The sequence below is a fragment of the Cyprinodon tularosa genome, unplaced genomic scaffold (genome assembly GCF_016077235.1).
Source record: "Cyprinodon tularosa strain WSP-4 unplaced genomic scaffold, ASM1607723v1 ctg484, whole genome shotgun sequence".
NCBI lineage: Eukaryota > Metazoa > Chordata > Actinopteri > Cyprinodontiformes > Cyprinodontidae > Cyprinodon > Cyprinodon tularosa.
Window position 1 is genome coordinate 1,044,973 of NW_024039212.1, and position 23,897 is coordinate 1,068,869.

At 34.8% G+C, this 23,897-nt stretch overlaps 1 protein-coding gene across 1 annotated transcript in view; it reads right to left on the reverse strand.

Annotated features, from left to right (window-relative positions):
* LOC119794599 (gamma-aminobutyric acid receptor subunit beta-2-like) overlaps nucleotides 1-23,897 on the reverse strand; it is a 64,720-nt gene that overhangs the window by 38,831 nt on the left and 1,992 nt on the right. Inside the window, exon 4 of the mRNA XM_038302223.1 lies at nucleotides 1,808-2,028. Coding sequence (XP_038158151.1) covers nucleotides 1,808-2,028 — 221 coding nt within the window. The remainder of the gene's footprint in view (nucleotides 1-1,807; nucleotides 2,029-23,897) is intronic.

Sequence of the window (23,897 nt, forward strand, 5' to 3'; positions counted from 1 at the left end):
TGGGAGGGCCTAACTTATGGCACAAAAACAAACATTGTTCTTGTTTCAACATTTATTTATATAATAAATTAAACCCCTATATATTTTTGGAGAGGATTTTAAGGGAATAGCTTATTTGTGCGTGCTTTCTGAAGTTTTGAGCTCTCACTGATTATATGAACCAGTTAAGGATTTGTGGAATTCTGGTTATCCTTCTTAAATGTTATTGAGTGTCAAGGATGATGGATTTCTTCAACCAGTCTAATCCCACTACATCCAAAGCAATATTTGTAATATCTGTGTTGTACAGAGCATGGGAACCATGATGCCAAGTGATCACGGGTCTTGACAGCTGATAAGATGATAATGTGAGTTATCTTTTTGATTTCATGACCTGAAACAAGAATACCTTGTCAATTTTTATTTTATATCTGTAACAGAAAAAAAGACCAAATTAAAAACTGTTTTAGTGAGACCTAAACTAATAATTAGTTTTTTCAACACTTTTCAAAAACAGATCAATAAGATCTAACAGTCTGTTCCTGTACCAATAGATAGTCCTGGGAATCCTAGCTCCACTCAGCTAATCAGTGCCACATATGCGTATCCCAGCTTCCTGCATGTCTCTGCTTCTATAAAATTGATTTGATTGATTAAGTTGTAGTAACACCCTGCATTAGATTGCAAGTAATGTAAACACAATACCATGTAAAAGTAATTAGATACATTTTTAGCTGAAAAAGGAGTGTAGTTACAAAAAACATTATTATTTATTATTCATATTGTTATCAATATCAACACTCAGACTTAAATTCTGTTGAGATTGTCTGATAGAAACACAGTCCCGCCCATGAAACATTTTTAACCTTGAGAGAAAATTTCTGAATCGAAGGAAAATACTAGTGCTCTGTATAGTGATTAGGGCGGACGATCAGACACAGCCTTAGTGCCTCTGGCTGCTGCTTTTCTAACACCATCCCTACACATCGCAGGAAGATTTCCATTGTCCACAGCAACAGAAGCAGCAGTGGTCTTCATGTCAATTGTACCATGATCTTAAGTCCCCGCTTGTCTACCTAGTTTCTTTGCTGTTTGTTTTTTTTTTTTTTCTCATTGACTCACTTGTTGTGACTGGTGTTTAACCTCCAATGGGAGTTTATGGATTTTTTTCCCCTAGGTTTTTAGTGTTTTGGTTCTCATTTTGTATGTTTTCAGTATATCTGTGTTTATCTTACCATGTTAGTTGTTTTTTTTTTTTTTTTTTTTTTAGTTTTATAGCTTTGCTATGTTAAAGATGAATTTTATATCTGGATTCAGTATCATTTACAAGCATACCAAAAGTACTAATTTTTTCTGATACATTCTTTGTGTAATAAAGGCAAACATAACATTAAAACCAAACATTTTGGTAGAAAATAGGTTCAGGTTAATTCCTTCCTCAGAAGGTAAAATCCCAGCCATTTTTTTTTTTATCTTGTTCTCTTAAGCATGTGATTTTAAACCAGTGGTCACAAACCCAACTTCTCAAGGCCCAGGGTACTGCAACTTATAAATAGGTCCCTTGCCCTTCACACCAGAATCAATTTTGCAGAGGTCTGATAGTGAGTTCATATTGGAGTAAGGTGTACTGAAGCAGAGATGCTTCTAAAAGATGCAGGACACTGGCCCTTGAGGATTGGAGTTTGAGACCAAGCTTTTAAACATTCATCAATGTTGTAGAGCTGGAAATGCAAATGGTTGGAAGTAATCTATGTACAGGCTTTCTACTTCTGAACTAAGATAACCAACCTCTGATAATAAATTCTATAAGAGAAGATTAAGATCTGACCTTAGACCGTACAAAACAGTGCCATCCGGATGCAGTCGGATCATTCGATTTTTCACAGTGACACCATGAACAAATGACTTCTTGTCATTGAGGAAGTAGGTGTCAGGGACCCAGAGCTGGTCTGCCACCCTGTTATCTAAAGTCAGATTGAGTGGAATCTCGGAGTAGGACAGTCGCTTGTCTCGCCAGGCTTGCTGGAAGTACATTGTCAATGTGTAGTCCTGCAAGTGCACAGAGAAGGTCAAATGAGGACAGAGATACAGAAAAATGTAGTGAAAGGTGGCAATGGGGAGATAAAAAGAAGAGATGGAAAAACAAGACATTAAACTGTTATTCAACAAAATAAATGTTTAACAGAAATGCTCTGTTTAAATCTTTTTTTGTTGGCAAACTCTAATATTAGATAAGTCAAGCTTTCATATCAAAACATGTAAAAAAAAAAATAAAAAAAAAAATAGAAGCATAAGTACTTTACAGAATGCTAGTGACTGTTCCAATATTTTGTACCAACAAGTACCAATATATTCAGGAATTCTTTATGAAACATGGGGTTAAAGTAGAATGTGGGCAGAAATAGACTGAAAGTCTGGTTTGCCTGAAATTTGCTCCCTATTTGTGACAGTTTTTGTTGGTAAGTTTATGCTAAGATGATGTACATCAGTCAAAGTTATATGAAGTATTCCTACTTAACATGTGGGGTCACACTATCAAAGTAAAGTTTGTATTCATTGGCTATGCTGCCTAAAAAAACTGGCTTATATAGGTTCAGTTTCCCATCAAAAAATACAGTACAGCATTTATTTTTGTGTGTGCGTGTGGGTGTGTGTTTGGAGAGTTGGTGCATTAGATATATAACCCTCTAAAAAAACATAACCTGACTATTACTCTGCTGGTTTCATTTCTGATGACAATCCACAAGATGTTTATTGTCATTTTGTATACACACAGTGTATACAAAACAACATTTTGTTTTGTACAGCTTCCAGACAGCAAATGAACAGCAGCTTAGCAGCGAAAAAACATTTCATAAAGTGCAGCAGTGATCAAGGTGTTCTGTATAGGGGAGTTTGTAAATAAAAGACAAAAGACCAAAGACCTATCATAGTATGGTAAATCATGCTGTCGACACAAGAGTGAAAAAACGAAGCTTAGAAAAGCTTCAGAACAAATAAAAAAAAATAAAATGACCATGATCACTCTGGATGAACTGCAGAGATCTACAGCTGAGTTGGGGGACTCTGTCCATAGGATAACAATCAGTCATACTACAAAAATCTGGCCTTTAGGGTAGAAACCCATTTCTTAAAGATAATCATAAAAAGTCTTTTTTTTTTTTTTTTTTTTTTTTTGCACAAACCACCTGGGAGACACATCAAACATGTGGAAGAAGGTGCTCTGGTCAGATGATCTGGGCTCTGGTCCAAATCAAACTTTTTTTCCACATTGCAAAATGTTATATTTGGTCTAAAAGCAACACAGCTAATCACACTGAAGAAGCCAACCCACTATAAAACATGGGAGTAGCAGCATCATGGTTTAGGCCTGTTTCCTCAACAGGGACAAGGAAGATAGGAAGATGGGTGGAGCCAAATAAAGGACCATTCTGGAAGAAAGCCTGTTGGAGTCTGCAAAAGACCTGAGACTGGGATGGAGATTTGTCTTCCAACAAGAAAATGATCCAAAACATGAAGCCAAATCTACAATGCAATTGTTCATAAGTAAACATATCCAGGTGTTAGAATAGCCAAGTAATAGCCAAGTCAAAGTCCAGACCTGAATCTACTTGAGAATGTTTGGAAAGAACTGAAAACTGCTATTCAAACACTCTCCATCCGACCTCACTGAGCTCCAGCTGTTTTGCAAACAGGAATGTGCAAAAATTGCAGTCTCTTGATGTGCAAAACTGATAGAGACATGCCCCAAAGCTTAAGGTGGCGCTACAAAGTATTAACTCAAGGGGGCTGAAAAATGTTTCTAATTCTAAAGTAATAGTGCACAATAATACATTAAGGTCTTATATTTTTGGAATGCTTTACTCTCCTCTAGAGGTCACCATTGTAACTGTAGTACTTTTTCGGAGCTCAGTGTGACGAACAAATACATTTTAAAAAGTAAGTGATTCTTTTTATGTTATCAAAATTGAAGAAGTTAGCATAATACAATTTGAGAAAGAAACAAATTAAAGGGGTACAGAGGGCATCTTTATGCAGCATTAAACGTTTGCTCCAACCACAGGGAAAATTGCATATTATCTAGGAAGCCAAAAGATAACTGAGTACTTTAATTTACTGTAGGTTGTTCGTAACTTACAAAAAAACGCTGATATTTGAAATTTGGGTTGCACAAACACATCTCTAACTGCCTATGCTCCCTGCTCCACTCTTCTGTCCCAGGTTGATGGTTATATAACAGCTCACACTCTACTTTCTGGCATGCTGTGCACCAAAGCATGTGCAACAAAGATATGCTTGTTGCCATGCCATCCTGTAAAACTACCTACTTTGCAGTTGTTAAAAGATATCCCCAGTCTTTTGCGCTCATTTTTATGTGCGAGACTTCATAAATTCCTTACTTACTCACTCACAATAAATGTTCTGATTTCAGACTATTGGTACAAAATCAAGAAATTAGAAAAACACAGTAAATTAGATAACCTTTTATCCTGTTTTAAGATGTTACTCATTCATGGACACAATATATGTTATATCTGTAGTGTGCCATTATTGGCATTTTATATCCAACTCTGTCTCTTACAATTTTCCTATTTGGGAAAATGGAGGCTCCTAATTTCCCAAAAAAATTACAGTAGCTGGGTGAGTAATTATGTGTTGGGGAAGCTGCCATAAAGGTGCTATGATGAGCATCAGTATATAAACTATGGCGACGCACAAAAAAAAAAAGATTGTATGAGAGAGATAAAAAAAGGAACTGTGTTAAACTAATAAAGATGATGAATAAAAAAAAAAAACAGAGGAGGACACGCTCCCCAGCTAAATAGGAAGACAACAAAACATGCCGATTAAGACTAATTGGAATTCACATTGAAAAAATTATAACACTCAGTCTTGTTAAGGTTTCTTAATCATATAATACAATTATAATTTCCTTACTTTTCTGTCTTTAAAACTGTATGATTAAAGCTTTTTAAATGTAAAACATTAAATTTTATTCTATGGAATATTTGATTGTATTGGGATAGGTTCAAATGCTACATCAAGTGAAGGACTGATAGGTTAATCAACTGAAGACAATTTGATTTTAAAATCAGATCCTAGTTTTAATATGGAAAATATTAAAGAGAGTATTAATGCAAATAATTCTTAACACCCTTCATCAACATCAGGGATGTGTTAAAACTATTTATGACTTCCATCACTTTATTAAAAACACATGCAGATTCCAAAGGGGAAAAAAACAATAAAGAACTTTTATTTTGCTGAAGTCAGAATGGAACCTTCCTGGTTGCTTGGGTTAATGTAGTTTGATCATTTTAGGTTGTTGTTTTTCGTGCTGTTGTAGCTCAGCTGTGACAGTTTAGGTTTAGATTAGGTAGTGTACCAATTAGAAGTGAAAGTTATGGGTTTGGTTTTAATATCACCCTGTCACATGACATAAATAACTTTTAACTACTCATTGATAGGTAGAACGCAGCCAACCAATTTCCTTATGGGGTTATGTGCTCGTTTGTAATTGCCAACAGGTGAATGTGTAAAGCACCTTAATTGGTTTCTGTTACCAGTAAATTGCAACATAATTTCTGTACATTACCAGGTATTCACTGAAAGGGTTGGCCTGATGTGTTTTTAGTGACATGTTCTGCATACATTAGCTTTAATGAATGGTTATTTTAGCTGCTACTGCTGTCCTATTATTTCTGAACAGTCTTGTAATTATTCTCAAACCTTGCAAGTCATCAAGATTTGTGCAAATCCAACTAGAACCACTGGAGATTTTTATCTTCCTTTGTCCATAGCTTTCCGTAATCTCCAATAACATTTATCATCAGAATTCCATAATGTATTCCATAATTAATGCTCTTAAGCATAAAGAAAGCAGAGCATGTGTAAAGATAAAAATGGATGAACGCTCTTCTGGCTAGAAGCTTTTCTCTGAAAAACATTCCTTAAACATTTGTAACAATAGTAGCATAATCTTATATCTTAATGTTGAGTAAACCTCAATGGGTATCCCATCAAGGTCTGGAGTTTCCCCTCCTGGTTATCTTTTTCCAATGAATGATTGTTCAAATGCAAATGTTACCCAAAAATTGGTATAATTGTAGTGAATTTTTATTTTATTTTAATGTTATCATAAAAATATTATTTCTGAGCTATAATGGATCCCTACTCTTTTCATTAATGATGTTTGTAATGAGATAATTAGTCTTTCATCATGCAGCCATTTAATTCACCATGCCAGCACTTTACCAGAATCTGTCTCTTGCTCATAAAATTTCTGATTAAAATGCAGTATGTTCGCTGCATGTTTTATTTCATTGTGAGGTGCTATTAAGAGGAGTTTTTTTGCTAACTATATAAAGATCCTAATTAATGAAAATGTTCCTGTAATTTCATAAGTTACTCTGCCTCTGTTATTCCTGTAACTGCCTCTGTAAATGCCTTTGTCATTTCTGTAATTTCTTTAGTTTGGTTATTAATAATTACTTTTACTTTACTTTTACTTTACTTTTACTTTTACTTATACTTTTTTATGACATTGTTGAATAGTCTTTTAAACTCTTTCTGCTTTCAACAAGAGTATTTTGATGAAAATCTAGAGATGCTGAGTGATAAACATCATCCTCTACTTTATTTATTTTTGCTTCTAATTTGAAATAATTTCCTTTAGCCTTAAAGCTAGTGACATCAATGCCCCCTTCTCTGAAAAACGTAAAGCTGGGTGTGCAGGTGGCGCAGTGGTTAGTGCACACGACCCATGTATGGACCCGGGTTTGAATCCAACCTGTGGTCCTTAGTCGCATCTCTTTCCCCCTCTCTCAGACTCCATTTCCTGTCAGCCTACTGTCAGAAAAACGAGCCACTAGTGCTGTAAAAACTAGAAAAAAAATGTAAAGCCTAACACCTGAGATTTTAATGGTTTTTATAGTATTTATCTCAAAGTAGAGCTACATATTTTTTAAAATACACTAATAAAAAAAATAAAACACATGGAACCATTAATTATTACAATTTAGTTTTAAATCCTATTTTAGAAGTGTTAGTTGGGATTCCTATATATGAAGGTACAGTAAAGGATCATAAAAAACATATTTTATCTTAGAATGATGAAACCAGGAATAAAGCTACACATGAATAACTTTGGACATCTTTTCTCATGAAGGGGTTTATACCTCCAAATAGCATTTTTATTTTATTATTTTATAAAGTGAAAAATAAAAGCCCTCCATTTTATCTAATGACAAATATATCTCCCTGAACTTTTATCCATCTGTGTATTTAAAGTACTGTTGAATTACCTCTCATAATGTAGGTATTGGCTTAAGCTGAAATATGAAGAAAAAAAAATGATCTGAAAAAAATGTGAGTTCATCTGTACTAGAAGCATTTAAATATTGCTCAGAATTACCTTTTCCCTGATAATACTCAACTGGAAAATGAGGAAACATTATATAACATGCAAAAAATGTTTAAAATGTGTTAAATACTATTGTTAACTTACTGAGGGACTGGAGCTTTAATGTTTTATATGACAGGTTTCACAAATGCTTCTCTAACCTTCCCTCATGTCCTTAGTAGTTGACAAAAAATACTGAAAAAGAAAAATGTTCTTAGGTAGTTTAAGAATACATTATATTTCCACCTATTTTTCGGACCCGTTAATTATTCACCTGATTTTCCTGAATGAAATGCACCTGTTAAAAGTAAAACAATGTGTGACTTTCTACTCAGGCTTGCTTCTATTAATTTGGAATTGCCCTGAGCTTGTGTGAAGGAATAGTAGGTTGCTTAATGCTTAATTCGGGGTTAAAGACATTGCAAAACTCGTAGGAGGATTGATGCAGTTTGTTATTATTCTTTAACGTTTTCCCTTTAAGTCCCTGATTTGAAAACCTTCCTCTGTATATTGTCCATCATCTTTCTCTGTCCTTTTTGATTTGTTGCCCCAGCTAAACATTTTCCTATTTTCAATAGGAAAATCCAAAAGTAAATAAAACTTCTTAAAATTCGTTCATTTTTTTAAACTTTAGACTTTGCTTCTCCATGCAGATCATTGATTATATAGATTAATAATATGATTTTTAATTCTATTGTGCTATAACCTTGCAAACAGTCCCAAAGCAACCTGCCTTTAAAGCCCCTGCCTTTAAAGTTCCTTCATTCCTCAATATGCCTTCATCTCTTTCTGCGAAATAACTTTGCTTTAAACAAATGTCATTTCTCCGTTGCTAAGTCACATGTCCATGCTGCAGCTCATTTCCCCCTCTTCTGTTTCATGAAGAAACCATAGCAGCTGCATCCTCTAAATTTCTTATTAACAACAACAATTAACATTACAATGTATGTAAAGCAGAAATTTTCAAGATGTCCGAAGACCAATTAGATCCTCAAACCTCTCCCATCCTTGACGTTTATGCTGTATAGTCTGCTGCCTCTAATTACAGCATCGACCACAAGGCTCAACATTAGTAATATACTTACTAATCACCATTTTGTGGCAAAAGGTCAAACTGCTCAATTATTCTAAGGTGGGCTTTGTTAAATTAGCACATATTTTCCTGATGAATTAGGTAAAGTATGCTTTGTATACAGCTCTGAGAGTCAAATAGCTTGTGCAATGCATGCAGTAAAGGTTTCTTTGATCAATTTACTTCAGTAAAATATTAGTCAATCAAACTTCTTTTGCTGAGTTTTAGCTGAACTCCACATATATGTTGAAAATAGTTCAGATATAAAACATTAAGCAAGGCAAAAAAAAAAAGAATGAACAATTATGGAAATCATTTGAAACTTACATCATACATAAACAAATATAGAATATCTATTTATAGAACTATGAAATTATTGCAAGTACATTTAAATATAACATATTATTTAATATATCAAAATCTAATAAAATGGTAAGGATAAGCAAATTAAAGCAATATAAGCCAAACTGATATAGAAATATTTTAAGGCATTGAACTGAATTAATTCAATCCATTTTTAATCTACGCCATTTTCAAAGATGGTTTGTAGGTAAATGTAAGGTTTTCTTTCCACCTGGTACTCTTACACTTATTTTCTTTTCTTTTACAAATCTAATTCAGAAAAAAGCAAGGAATATCATTTCAAATTTAAAACTCTTAATTGTCTTATATTTAAGGTCCTATGAGGACATTACCCAGGCCAAAGATTTTAGACTGAGTTCATTACTTGTATTTTTCCTCTCAAAGATATTCCCTTAGTTTATGTCTTCCTTATGTTTTAAGGAATATATTTCAGCACAAAACAGCATGGAGTCTTGTTCGTTTACTTGTACTTCGTCTAGCCTCTTTGTCCATTACATGGCTGCTGTCACTGTCAGTGACTTTTTCTGTCTTTCAGTACACACCCCAATCAGTACGTCGGCCTGGACATAGCTTTCAATTGAACTCTAAAGACGATTCAAATTTAGTTCCTATTTTTCAGGTTTCCAAGAAGTTTACAGCTTTGCCAGTTGTGCAGCTAAACTGAATACAGAGAATCTGTTAGAGTTGATTGAAGCATCTGCAGGCTTTTCCTTCTCTGGTGATGAGATGAGTAGAGAGTCAATTCAGATCAGGAGGTCATTGACTTATGGGGTTGGAGTGCTGCACTACTGAGCAGCTGGTGGATTATTGGGGTATTTTTTAATCTGCCATGAAGGCAGGATGGAGACTGATCATGATGTAGTTATCAACTCCAATTTTTATTCATGTCAGTTTTAAGGTTAACTAACCACACAAACAAAGATTTTTTTTTTTTTTTTGTGAATACCAAACTTACTGCCCCTGACTGATTTAATGAATTGACCACTATCTAAGGAGGATGTTTTATAACTTAATGCTGCTTGAAGATTCTTCACAACTTTATCTCCAACCAACCCTCTATGTTCCATAGTCTTCATGAGAATGACTGTTACAATTGTGTTCTCCAAAAAAATCTCTGAACCTACTCAAAGATTTGTATACAAACACACACATGCACACTTTTTCCATATATAAGTAAAGATAGGCCAAAGTGGAAAAATATGATTCAGCTATAACATTTTATTTTATAAAAAGAAATACAAATGACAAATTAAAGCAATTTGCAAATCTCTATTAGTATATAATAATCTGTTACTTTGAGTTGGACTGTCAAACAAGCCTCCCATAAAACACAAATGACAAGGGAAAAAAAAAAAGTTTAAGAAAAATAAATTATTAATATTTTTCTCAGTTTTTGCATGTTTTTTAAAATAAATTTCATCCTTTATTAATAAAACCTCTTGAATTGAATAAATCAGTTTTTTTTTTTTTTCTAGACTGGGAAATCAGGGGGAAAGTTCCAAAATTTAGATAATTAAAAAATGCATTTCATTCTTATCCAATCTAATCCAAATGTATTTATTAAACACTTTTAATAATAATAATAATACTAATAATGATATATTTTATTTCAAAGGTGCCTTTCTGGACACTCAAGGGGTCATCATATAAAAAAAGATAAAAACAAAATGGCAGAAACAAAGTCAAAACACAGAATAAAAACCATTTAAAAAAATACAACAACCACAGCTGACCAAATTGTTGAACAGAAGAATAAACAAAATAAATCACAGATTTTATTTACATAATGCATTGCACTGCATATGCATATTAAAAGTGAGATTATCATTGGAGCCTGTGAAAAAAACAAATTCTATTAACATGTTATTTCTGCCTGTATCTATGTGTAAGTCAGTGATTTTTGTTAAAGTCCAGAGTTTGTGACTTCAGATAGCTTGTATACACTGTCTCCTCGAGCTAGAACACCTATAAAGAAGCAATATCTTTTTCCCAGTAGGAGTGACCTATGTGAGATGCAGAGGGCTTTTGGTTGCATTAAGTCTGTGTGGAGGCATGGGTGTGTGAGTGCGCATGTGTTTGGTGGTGACATCCAAATATAAAATGACAAAACAAAAATGCCTGTGGAGACTGATTCATTCCTCCTCCATCTACCAAACTAACAATATTATAGGCAACTGGAGAACAACATTTTACAGTGGTTTCATTAGCAATTCTTTTTTTTTTTCTTTGCTGTTGTTGTATTTAACTGTCCATATTGGAAAGAAACAAAATGTTATAAAGGTAGAGGGCTTAAAGGTAGTCTCTCATGAAAAAAAATAATTAAATTGTGACCACTAATAAATCCTTGAGGTAGAGGGGACTACGGGAGGGCTCGGGCATGGAGGGGTGGGTTGATTCAGGGGATGGGTTGGACTGGTGCCAGTATTAAGCGGTCATTTGTTGAGAGGCTGGGAGGAACCCTGGACAGATTGACAACTCATCACAGGGCAACAAAAAGACACACAGGACAAAAACAAGCACACACATACACACCCTCACTCACTGCTTTGGAATTTGTTTTGATATTAACCCATTTGGGGAATTGCTTGTGGAAGTCCAACATCCAAAGAACTAAAATAGGACACGCACTATCACTACAGCTCAACTTACTCTTAGGGCCTGATCATCAAAGATTCAAAGCCTCTAAATTTCTCATACAATTTTTTTAGTATGTGCAATAGGTAGCCATGTTGAATGGGATCAACAAAGATTGCTGCACAAATGTTAAGATGTACAAACAGATTGATTCCAACCAAAGGAATAAGCAGATTGTTCAATCTGGCACTTTGAGAGTGGCAGTAAAAGAAATAAAACTTAGACTTATACAAATGTTATTGTCATTTTATATACACAGGGTGTATACAAAACAAAATTTTGATGCATACAGCTTTTCAATAGTGAATGAGAAACTAACAACAGTGAAACAGTGGTTAGGGCATGAAGCTTGGAATCCTAAGGTTCTGAGTTTGAGCCCCACTCCCACAGACTGCAACTCTATTGTCAAACGCTTAAATGTCTCCAATGTAAAATTAATAAAGTTAAATAAATTGTTTTAAGTGCTTATTGTTTATTATTTATTTATTTCTTTTTATTAAGTGAGCTGAGTGTCTTCAGTAAGAGACTTCCAAGAACCTGTGTGAGGCAGACAGCTACAGAATATCCTTCCTGCTTACAACTATGAACACCTATAACCAGAGGTGGAAAGTAACGAAATACATTTACTCGAGTTACTGTATTGAGTAGGTTTTTTGTGTATTTTGTATTTTTCAAGTAGCTTTTAAAATCGGTAATTTAAATTTTACTTGATTACGTTTTGAGTGAAGTATTGTATTTCGTTACATTACAAATCCCATCCGTTACTGAGTAAAAAAAAAACGTTGTTTATGTTAAAAGAAGGATGGCACTCAGAATGAACAATTCAATTCCACTTTCAATTGATGTGGAAACTTTGAAAACATTTTATGGGATGTTCTGCACTAAAATGGCACATTATACATTTATAAGGGTCTTAAATGTCATGTGTGGCGTGTTTTATGTTGTTATTGCATTTGTATAGTGCTTATTAATAACCGTTGTTAATGTTTGAAGAAAAGAAGGACGGCCCTCAGAACCAACAATTTATGGCACTTTTACCTTCAATTGATTGTTTGAAAAACATTTTATGGGATGGTCTGAACTAAAATTGCACATTATACCTTTCTAAGGGTCTTAAATGTCATGTGTGACATGTGTTATCTTGTCATTACATGTGTATACATTTGTATAGATTTTTCTTTAATTAGAAACTAAATAGTTTTGGATTTATGACTTCTTGTCCTATTTTCACTACATGGGAGAGATCCCCTGCCCCGTTTAACAGTTTTTTTTTTAAATGTAACTAAGTAACTTTTACTTAAAATACATTTTAAATTAGCTACTTATTACTTTTACTTGAGTCATTTTTCTTATAGGTAATTTTACTTGTACTTGAGTAATATTTCCTCCAAGTATTGGTACTTTTACTTGAGTATGATATTTTAGTACTTTTTCCACCTCTGCCTATAACAATTAACCCAACCCTATGCCCCCTTGGGATGGTCCCTATATATCTGATCCCAGCTATGGTTTTTGTTTATAGCCCAATCTCCAAGGCATATATACAGTAGCAGCTTACAACATTCAATGTACGGTACAATATTGAAAAAACTGGTTCATATTATACTAAAGAAGTAATGGAAATAACATCATCTGAGCCTAAAGCATCATTACCCTTTGCCTCTGAACACCACCATATTATCAGCTCTGAGTGTAATTTTCAGCTGCTATGAAAGCCAATCCTCACCTGCCATCTCTCCTGCTTAGATATTGTGTGAAGGACTGTGTGAATTTCAACAATCTCAGTTAAAGAAAAAGCTAGAATCCAGTCCACACTGACAGTGGAGGGTTTACAGAAACTGTGAAAAACTGAGTGTGGTGCTGATAAGTTATGGTGCTCACAAGTCTAATTATAAAACACTGCTGCTAAAATCTCATTAAGACTAAAAAACATCAATACATTTGACACACTATATTTGAAACAGAACATTTACTTTTTTATGCAAGGCAGAGATCAGGAGGCAGAGTTGAGTCTTGTAGATTTAATTGTTAACTGAGGCAGAAATACAAACAATACAGAAATACAGAGAACCAAAATACCAGAATATCAGGAAGAATTCACGTGGGAAACCAGAGATAGGGAAGCAGCAAACACAACAAACCAGCACTGAGTGACTGCAGAGGTGGGTATATATTGGGAGACTAAACCAAGACAAGCAAATCAAGAGATATGGAGCAGGTGTGGGCAGGACCAACTAGGAGTAAGCCAAGGGGAAAGGGAAACAAGCACAAGGGGGCAACAGAGAATTTGAGAACTTAGCACTGGTAGAAATAAACTATAAAGACACATAACACGAATAAACTTAAAAAACTAAACCCAAGCAGAGGGCAGAGCCCTGCCATTGCTGCTTTATCAACCTCTAAGTTACATCAAATCTCTCAGAAGGCAATATATTCAGAAGCCAATTTCAGATATTAGCTTTACTAATACACAACCCTTTACATGTCATATATCATTTTTTTTTATTATTGAAATGGTGATATCAAGGGTCCTGACTTTAAGAGCATGTAGATGTTTGTGCAGAATTTGTAAAAAATGTAATATGTAATGTCTTAGCAAATGTTTGCTTTTGTCCAGTTAGGTAAATGGTACTATTAGACAGTGTAAATATTTATCCTGTTATTCGATCAGCAATATAGTGCATGAGAGTTGGAATGGCCAGTATGTCAATGAAGCTTTCTTCTTTATTATTGTAGATGTGGACAAAATATGAAACTTGAGTTCTTGTCTTTTTTAATCTTTCTCATCTTATTAAATCTAAAGCTATTTTTTTCATTTAAATAATGAATTAACAGAAATAGTATTTGTGCTTTTCTATTGCTTTGTAGATCCCTTAAAGCATTTGTACACAAAACATATTCAGTTATTAACATCAATGGTGATCAATACCCTACCTCAGAACATGACAAATGTAAACTGGGGAAATATCGTATCAAACTGCCAATCTTCCTGTTGAGAGATAAATGCTCTACTTTAGGAGAAGCTGCTTCCCTAAAACCTGAAAAGTAAATAATGTCATCGACAGCAGAACCATAAATGGAGCAGTCTAGCCAGTAAGCTGAGAAATGCCTTCTGAAATGGTACTCTAGTCGATTAACCCAATTTGAGTGGCATCTCTGTCTAATCCCCTTTAAGCATCGTGTCATCATCAAGCAAGTAGAGAAAATACACAGATAAAACCGAAACCATCAAGATAAAAAGGACTTTGTGAGTAATGGAACTGTGGATAATAAGACAGCTGTGATAATCATTCCCCATTTGAAAAATGCAGAAAATTCCAATATGCATTTAATTCTTCACACTAGAAACCACTGATTGTGGACAAATTCTTGGTTTCATGATGGACTCAGACCTGGATCTTCAGACGCACCTAAAGGCAGTTACTAATTCAGCCTTTTATCACCTGAACAAAACTTCCAGGATTAAGGACAAATGTTCAAGTAGCATCTAGACCAATTCATGCATTTATCATTAGTAGAATTGATTACTGCAACCGCATATTCATTGGTTTGCCTAAAAGGTCCAGCTCCAGCTGAACTAAAATAGACTACAGACATAGACATCTGCTGCCTGTGTTCTCACTAGAACTAAGAAAGTAAAACATATCAGCCCAGTTCTACAGTCCTTTTTCGTGGCTCCCTTTAGCTAAGAGAATAGACTATAAAACCATTCAAATAGTCTATAAATAACTGAATGGATCATACTTAACAGATTTGTTGTCTGTGTATCAACCGCCCAGACTATAAAAGGGCTGAAATTCTGATTTTTTTTTTAATTAATAAAAAAAAATTTAAATAAATAAATTGTTTAGAGCTGCCTTTGAATGTTGAAGTTAATCTGTTAACTGATGTATTATTAGTTTAGGGCCGTGGACCAACTGTTTTAAGTGTTTCATCTCCTGCTTTTTAATCTGTACTTGCTTTTATTCTGCTTTTATTTTCTTTATATTTTAGTGTTGAATTTGTGTAAAGCACTTGAACTGTCTTTGTAATGAATTGTGTTTTGTAAATAAACTTGCCTTGCCTTGCATTGACACTTTACCACACATTTAAAAAAGCAAGCTCTTATAGAACTAGAGTAACAGTGGGCAACATAACAATTTCAAATGTTAATTTTACATAGTCCATGATGGGCATGTGATTGTAAACTCACTAGTTTATGTTCTGTGGATCATGCTTACATATAAGAGACCACAATTTGGTGTTTCTAAGGTGGAGACTCATCCAGAAAGAGTACCATGACAGTGTTTCTTCCAACCTAAATGGATCCATTTCAAAAGATTAAGTGTAACCCTTTGGGATTTGTGGATTATAATCCTAATATTTTTAAGCAGTACACATTGTGTACTCAAAGTGAGGGAGAAGATCAGACAGAGTAAGATCTGCCTGATAATGTCTGGATTTTGGGGGAAAGAAAGTCCAATTTGGAAATAGTATTGAGGAGGTGATGCTGTAATTATAGGCCTGGAAAAAGGTGTACTTAAGGGTTTATAGGTTCCAGCTTCCTCTCCTTTACCCGCCACCTTAACGTGCTGGAGGGTTTCGGAGTCTCGACCATTCCTCAGGCTATGTTTTTGGGGGCTTAAATGCCCCCTGTACCGTCTCGTAAGACAAACAAGCTCGGTGTGACAGGTCAAAAGAGTGGTTAAAAAATTCTTCATGATGACCAAAAAACCCAAGGCATCTGACGGTGGCCAAGTACGACGGAGCCCACCTTGGAGCCAGGCCTGAGGTTGGGGTGTGTCGGGGTGTTTTAAATATACTTTGTGAGAATCTAGAAACAGATAATTTACTTACAAAGGCAAGTAACTTGCCTGGAACTTCATGTATCATATCGTCTTAGAATATTGACCATTTAATCTTGTTGAATCAAATTAAAATTGGAATTACACAAGACTCTATTTTTAAGTATTGTACTGTAGGCTAAGTGCAATGAGGCATGTCCTGACAATGAATGACTTGATGAATAATGAATTACAAAAAAAAACAGCTAATTTTTATTAATGCTTTTGTAAATATACAGCTTTTTGTCTTACATATTTAATATTAAGCCCTTTTTTGGGTGAATGAAAAAGAAATAAAAAATCTGACCCTCTTGATCACTTCATTTGATTAAGCACCTGGAAAACTGGGTCAGCTCTTATGGTACAGCACGTGATAGGTTTAAATCCTGCTTAAAAGACACAAAATTCAATGTGTCAGTAGGTAACTCTCCATCAGAGACCAACAAAATCACACGTTGTTCCCCAAAGTTCCATCTTTTTGGCCCCTCTTATTCAGTATGTACATGGACCCCTACATCAGCTTTTGTAATAAACATAACTATGCAGAAAACACAGCTATAGATTACAAGGTCATCAGGTGACTATAAACGCATTGAAGGTGTAGGTAAATGCATAGAATACATCAATTCATGGATGTGCCAAAGGCTTCTTCAGCAGAATCAAATAAAAATCAAAATAAAGAAAAACATTTTGAAACAAAGGAACAGCGTATAGAAGATACCACACAGCTTCAGTCAATGAAGCTAGAAACCACCAATAAGGCTGGAAATCTAGGTGTAGTCATAGAATTAGGCCTGAACCTTCAGAGGCACATACGTTCTTCCCATCTAGAAAAATTAATAATTGGTTGATCTTCAGTATAATTGATTTTAACAACAGTGTTATCACAGGTCTCCATAAAAAATTAAATACATAGCTGAAGTTGTTCCAGACTAAAAAACTAAAAAGTGATCCACTAAAACTAAAAAAGTGGAAAACATAACCCCAAATAAAAATTTGTGAAACTGGCCACCCGTAAATCAAAGGATATATTTTAAACTACTTCTGAGTATATCAAATATATATATAAAAAAAAAAAAGCTTAGCACCAGAGTACATTATAGACTGTTTTTAGTGTATATACTGCCCAGACCTCTCAGCTCTATTAGTCCTTTTTGGGTATCAGACATAAACATGGAGAAGCAGCTTATAGTTCATATGCTCCACTAATCTAGAACAAACTCTAGAAATGTTGAAACTAAATTGCTTTAAATCAAGATTTAACCTCTTCATATCCATCCATACCCGCGTGCTGGACTGGAGTTGTGACAAACAGCCCGGACCATAGGCAGCTACGCTCTACGCAAGCTCTTCGGCTAGCTATTCTGAATCATTCAATTCCATTTCGAGAGCGAGATCATCTACCGTATGGTAGTAGCACTAGACATCTTCCAGGCATGTGAGTAAAACTAGCATCTTTGATTTTAAAAGATATACATATAAAAAATATAACCGCGGATGTCTGGGGGACAGTGATTCACCAACATGTTATGAATGCTGGCATACCATAAAGAATAAATTATGAACAGTTTAGTTTGTGCCTTCAACTGGTTGCCCATAGGAAGACTTTACTTGGATTACAAAACCGAATATCTTCGGAACAGCTCCAAATGACAGAAAAATAACATGGGTGAGTAGAACATGATGTAATAACGGAAAATCAAGGGCCCAGTGTAAAAAAAACGATGTTCCCCTTTAAGTCTTAGGTGGTCAGACCCTGGCAGAAGTACTGAATGCGGTTGATCTGTTTCAGCTGGTAGATCTAGGTTAAAGACATATTCCCCTAGAATCTGAAAATAGTGGAAGAATGGATGCTGGTCAATAAGAAAAGTCATGGCCAGGCTGGTGGACTGATATGGTTAGTGTCATCCGAGGGTTGCAGTTCAACTGATAGAGAGAGCATCCTTAGATCTGGAGCTATAAAAACAGAATCTTGTATGATGATTGGCTGAGGCAAGAGCAAGAGCTCTTCTGATAGGCTGGAGCAGGAACTCATAAATTGGTGGGCAGGTTAAGAGTCTTTCAGTTAAATTTATGCCTGGGCTTCATGAGTACTTGTAGTACTTGTAGAACTTGTATTATATTTTGTTGAATTAAGAAAAAAAAAATAATCGGAAACTTTCTTTTAGGTCTGAGGAAATAATTTCAAGATTGTGACAGGAAATTAACAGGAAAAAAAAACAAAAAAATGAAATAAAATGTAATAAAAGATTGTATTTTAGAGCACACAGCTGTTAAGTGTTAATTTAAATTGCTGGTTGATCTCTCTGATGTCAGACTTTTTATTATGTAAATTCATTCACTGTGTGCCTTTCTTTTTTGAGGAATTTGGGTGAGACCCTTTGAATTGTGTAATCCCCTGTGCTCTTGTCTTTATCAGGATTTTAAAAACATAACCCTTTGTAATGTTTCCAGACCCTCGATTGCTATTGCCTACTAGAAATCAGTGTAAAGAGATTTCCGTTGGAAATGCTCTAATTAAGTTTTTGGCATCATCTTATTTAACAGTGATTGGAGCATTTATTCCAGAAACACCAATATTAAATACCAATTCATGTTGAAAATATGTTTCTCTATTGCAGATGGATTTAGTAGACATGTAAGTCCAGATGGACTTCGGTAAAAGTCCATCTGGAGATAAAAACTATAGCATCTATTCATTACTAACATTTGTATAGATGTAGTAAAGCCATGGATAAAATTGTAAAAGCAAATATGTACAAATTTAAGACCAGAGATGTTATAAGTTATTAATAAAATTATATACCGTAATTATAATAACTCTTGTATATATATATATATATATATATATATATATATATATATATATATATATATATATATATATATATATATATATATATATATATATATATATATATATATATATATATATATATATATATATATATATATAATATCTAATGTGTTCTAATGAACCCACATTTTCCCTTCAGAAAATGACTGAAAGTAGTGCACCTTCTGTTCAAAGTACCTACATTATAAACCCTAAAATTGTAGGGGGCAAGTTTTAATATTTATTTTATTAGGTCTTTTCTTGGTATAAAGTGCATTGTCACTTTTAAACCACCAATTTAATTGGATTCTGCTTAGGAATAAAAAAAACAAAAAAACTACTCAAAGTGCATGTGCTTTATAGCAAAATTGTAATGTTAAAGAAAATGTTTTTTATTTATTCATTTTTCTTTTTACAATTGAATCCTTCATGTTTGCTGCCCTAATAGCTGACCTAATTGCTCACTTCACTCACCTGCCTAACCCTCCCCAGTTACTAATCACCACTCATCTTATTCACTCCCGCCTGCTGCTTCATATTAAGTTCAGCCCAGCTATCTGGGCAAGATTATTGTTTGTATTTTTGTTAGTTTGAGTTTTTTCCAAGTTTCATGTTTTCACTCTAGGAGACCAGTGGTTAAAGAAGGTGTCTTGTCTAGCTGTGGTGTTTCCTGACTGTGTCCTGGCTCTTACCCGCTGAGTGCGCCCTGTTCCTGTTTTAACTCGGCGAGGGAGGAGCTAGTTTAAAGCTCTGTAGTTCTCGCCCTTATCTACTAAGTAAGCCTTGTACCTGTTTTGGCTCAGTGCAGGGACCCGGTTTAAAGTTCTGGAGTTTTCCTGGTGTTGTATCGTGTTTCTGCCTCTTAACCACTAAGCCTGCCAGTCTTTATTTAAGCTTGTCTGCCTGAGATCCCTGTTGGACTCATGGAGCCCTCAAACTGTCTGAACGCTCTGTGGATCCCTGAGGTCCTCAAGCAACCTCACATCTCACGTAAACAACGAGTAAATAAATCAATTTTATTTACAAAGGTGTTTGGTTTTGAAGTATTAAACTTAAAGATGCTTTTACCCATAAAATATTATTGAATTAATTGTGCATATTTGCTAACATGTTTTCTCATAATTTCCACATAGATATGATGAATCTGCAACATAGAGGGACTTCAAGGTACTGTACTTCATGCAACATTCTGTTTAAACTAAAGCATATCTAGCAAAACACAGGAATGATCTAACCGCAAAAATACGTATTTGTTCTTTTTTATTCTAAAACATTTCATATTATGACTATATAATGACCCCCAATAGCAATGGAATAAAATTAAATTAAGACTTTTTCCGATTATCATATACTAGTTGTTTAAAGTGTGTGATGGAAATTCCTTCAAAATCTCATAGCCATGAGATGATTTGTCTTCCTGATGTCAGCGACTTAGCAATTAGGAGATCTGTAGAATTAACCAGCAGAATATTCGAGGTGACCATAAAACAAATTTAGACACAACCACTAATACAGGATTGATATTATTAATGGCTCCTGGGCCTGGATGATGTATAACACAATATTACATTAGTGCTCCGTCAACCTTACCTCCCTTTAATATTGCAAAGTACAACATAATGCATCACATCGATATAATGTAAAAGGTAGGTCTGTTTTGGAGAGTAATGTTTATGCATTTACAGTAGACATTTTAAGAGAGGTAAATTACAGCATACTGACATTGTGGGGGTGGTAGTTTGGGAAGAATTTCATAGCCTTCTTCCAACAATCAATAAGCTGCACTCGACCTTTATGTGCATCAATAATAGTATTTCTGCCTTTTCGAGGAGGATGAGAGTTTTAGTTCATCCTTAGACAGGAGTATTCCTTTTCTAAAGAGCAGCTGGCTTATGATTCAAGTGTTCTGGAGCTCACCCAAAAGTAAATATTGAGAGTAGAAAGGCAGCAGAGGATCACTAGAGGGAATTGCTTAGAGATATAAAAGAGAGACATCTAGCAATAGCACAATATGCTCCCATTTTTTTCTATTCCCTTTGTCCAATAGAGAAAAATTGAAAGCTTTAGTAGCCAAAGTGCTTACCCCAGACATCTTATGTGACATTGGGGTGCTGTGTGTATGTGTGTGTATACAAATACTTCTGTGTGTGACTCCTAGTCATGCACCAGTTACAACAGGTAAACAGCATTCCCTCCAACAAAAAAAACACAGTGGGTTCTCCATGTAGTAACATGATAATCCTCAAGCCTGATCTCGTCTGTCTCCTATCTCTTTTTCTGTTAATGTCACACACTCAGAGGTGAAAATGTTGATCCATGGGTCATACACAATCTCACCCTATTTGTTTTCAACCTTGCAGAATTGGGATGTTTACTGTGATGCTCCGGAGGCACTGACCTTTCATGGATGCACAAGAAACACTAGCAACAGCCTCCTTATTTCATGTCAGGATCTGGACTGGGGCAAAATGACAAATGGCCTTATGTATTCATCCGTAAAGATACAGAGCCTTGTAAAAAGTATTCATATCTCTCAAACTTTTTCACGTCTGGTGACCATATATTGTTTTGAAAATAAAATAAAATAGAGCAGAATTACATTTATAACCTCGAGAACAGCATTTATTAGGTTAAAAGAAAAATAAATATTCATAAAAGATATGTTGAAATGTAACTAAATGGAAAAAGACTAATCAGTGTGGGTGTTAATCAAGACCTGTGTGTTACAGCATGGCTGTTCTGTGAAGGCCTCACAACTTAAAGATTGTTTATAAAAAAACTGTAACTGTGGAAACAAGGAAACCATTGAGCTCAGAGTTGTGGTTAAGATCAGAAGGAAAGATGAATTCAAATCCAAGCCTTCATCTAAATTTTAAATGTTATAGATATTATGTAAGGCAAAAAAAAACTTACAGAGTTTTGGGGACACCACCGAGTCTTCCATCCCCACATTTTGTGGAAGTAGTGATTTTGTTTAAACCAAGTGTAAAAATCTTTTTCAGGTGCTCAGAGAGTGGATATTTTTTTGAGTCTACAGTATAATGTACATCTAGTGTCATTTTTGTTTGGCAAATATATACATTTGCATGCAAGCCTAGATTAGTGAGTCATCAGTAGAAAACAAGATACCTGTTGTCTTTTATCTCCCTTTGACATTAGTGAAAAAAAAAATAAAATAGATGGTTTTAGGATGTGCTTCTACTATGAGTCTCTGACAGAGCGTGTAGTCAAGGAACAACACACTGCATCATTAATACAGAACAAAGCACTCATGTCCTCCTCTGCCATAATGACATTTTAGGAAGCATCTCTCTGTGACATATTTCCATTACCCTCAACTCAGTTCCCCATGTTTTTACAAAGACGCAGAACATGGGGCAGCACTACCCATGCACCAAAAATAAATTCCAGATAGAGAACCAGATGGGATACAGAAAATGGAAGAAAGGAAAGTGCACTACCAGCTGGTATTCTGAAAAGTGGTTACATTTATATTAGCGGGAAGAGCAGATCAAAGAGGATGACACCATTACACACATACACATGTGGCCTTTTCTTTTTTACAAGACAACGATGGGTCAGGGGGTAATGACTCTCCTTTCGCATTAGAGGGTTTGGAGCGAACCAAACATCTCAAAGGAATGATCAAAGAGATGTGGCGCTTGCTTTGTATGGTAGGGGAGGTGGACTGTTTTGTGTGGCTGGTGTGTATAAAGGGAAAATGTCAGCCTTAACTTGTTATGGAGTGTTTGACTAAAGAACACACACTTTGCCAAAAATGTCAACCTTTTCTCGAAATTGCTAATGTGACTAAGGAAATAGGGAATACATTTAATTAAAAAGCCTTTTGCCTAATTTAACTCCTTACTGAGTTTTGTGCTGTTTGCTCATTCAAACAAAACATTGTAACCAAATGTTTGTATTGTTCTTTGTTAATAGGGGAAGGACTAAGGGGCAGAGGTCTTTATCCTTTTAAAACATGGATTATTTTAGGTGGAAAATAAAACGGATCAAGGTGCACCTGCAAATACACTTAAAAATAAATATCCACAAAGACTGCACAATTACCCTGAAAATTACAGTTATTTAGAGTTCATATCACTGTAAATAACTGTTAATCAGCATGAGTTAATTTTGCATTTAGTTTCAAACATCTTAACACAATAATCATTATGTTGTGGGGTCGGATGCAAACTGATACTCACAGTGTACAATTACTGTGAGATTAATAATGTTTAAATAGATTTCTCTATTCATTCAGAGTTGAGTGGTTAATTTTCCAGCAGGACTTGGCACCCACATCCCTAGAGGTACAGTTAGCTGGTTAAATGATCATAATACAGTAACTACATAAAAAAAAAGAAAGGTAACACCAGACCCAGCACTGCAGTTGACCCAAAGGCCACTGTCAAATATATATATGTTTGTAGTCATCTGTAATCCAAAATCACTGAAATTAGAAGACATTAAGGCCTCACATATTACCCTCTATGTGTAATGGAGATACATATGTGCAATATGGCTTATCTTAAAATCTATATGGTAAATTGGCTGAAGTTAAACAGTGCTTTTCTGTCTCTATGACCTCTGTATTTTACACTAGAACCACATTCAACCAGCAGCATTTCCAAACACACCCACACACAACTTAGACTGATACAAAGATCCGTAAGTACCATACTTTCCAATTGTTAGACAAGTACTTTTCCCATTGAGCCTACATTCAACAGATTTTACAAATATTTGCAGAAAAAAAAATATTATTATTTGGTACTTAAGTGCAGAATT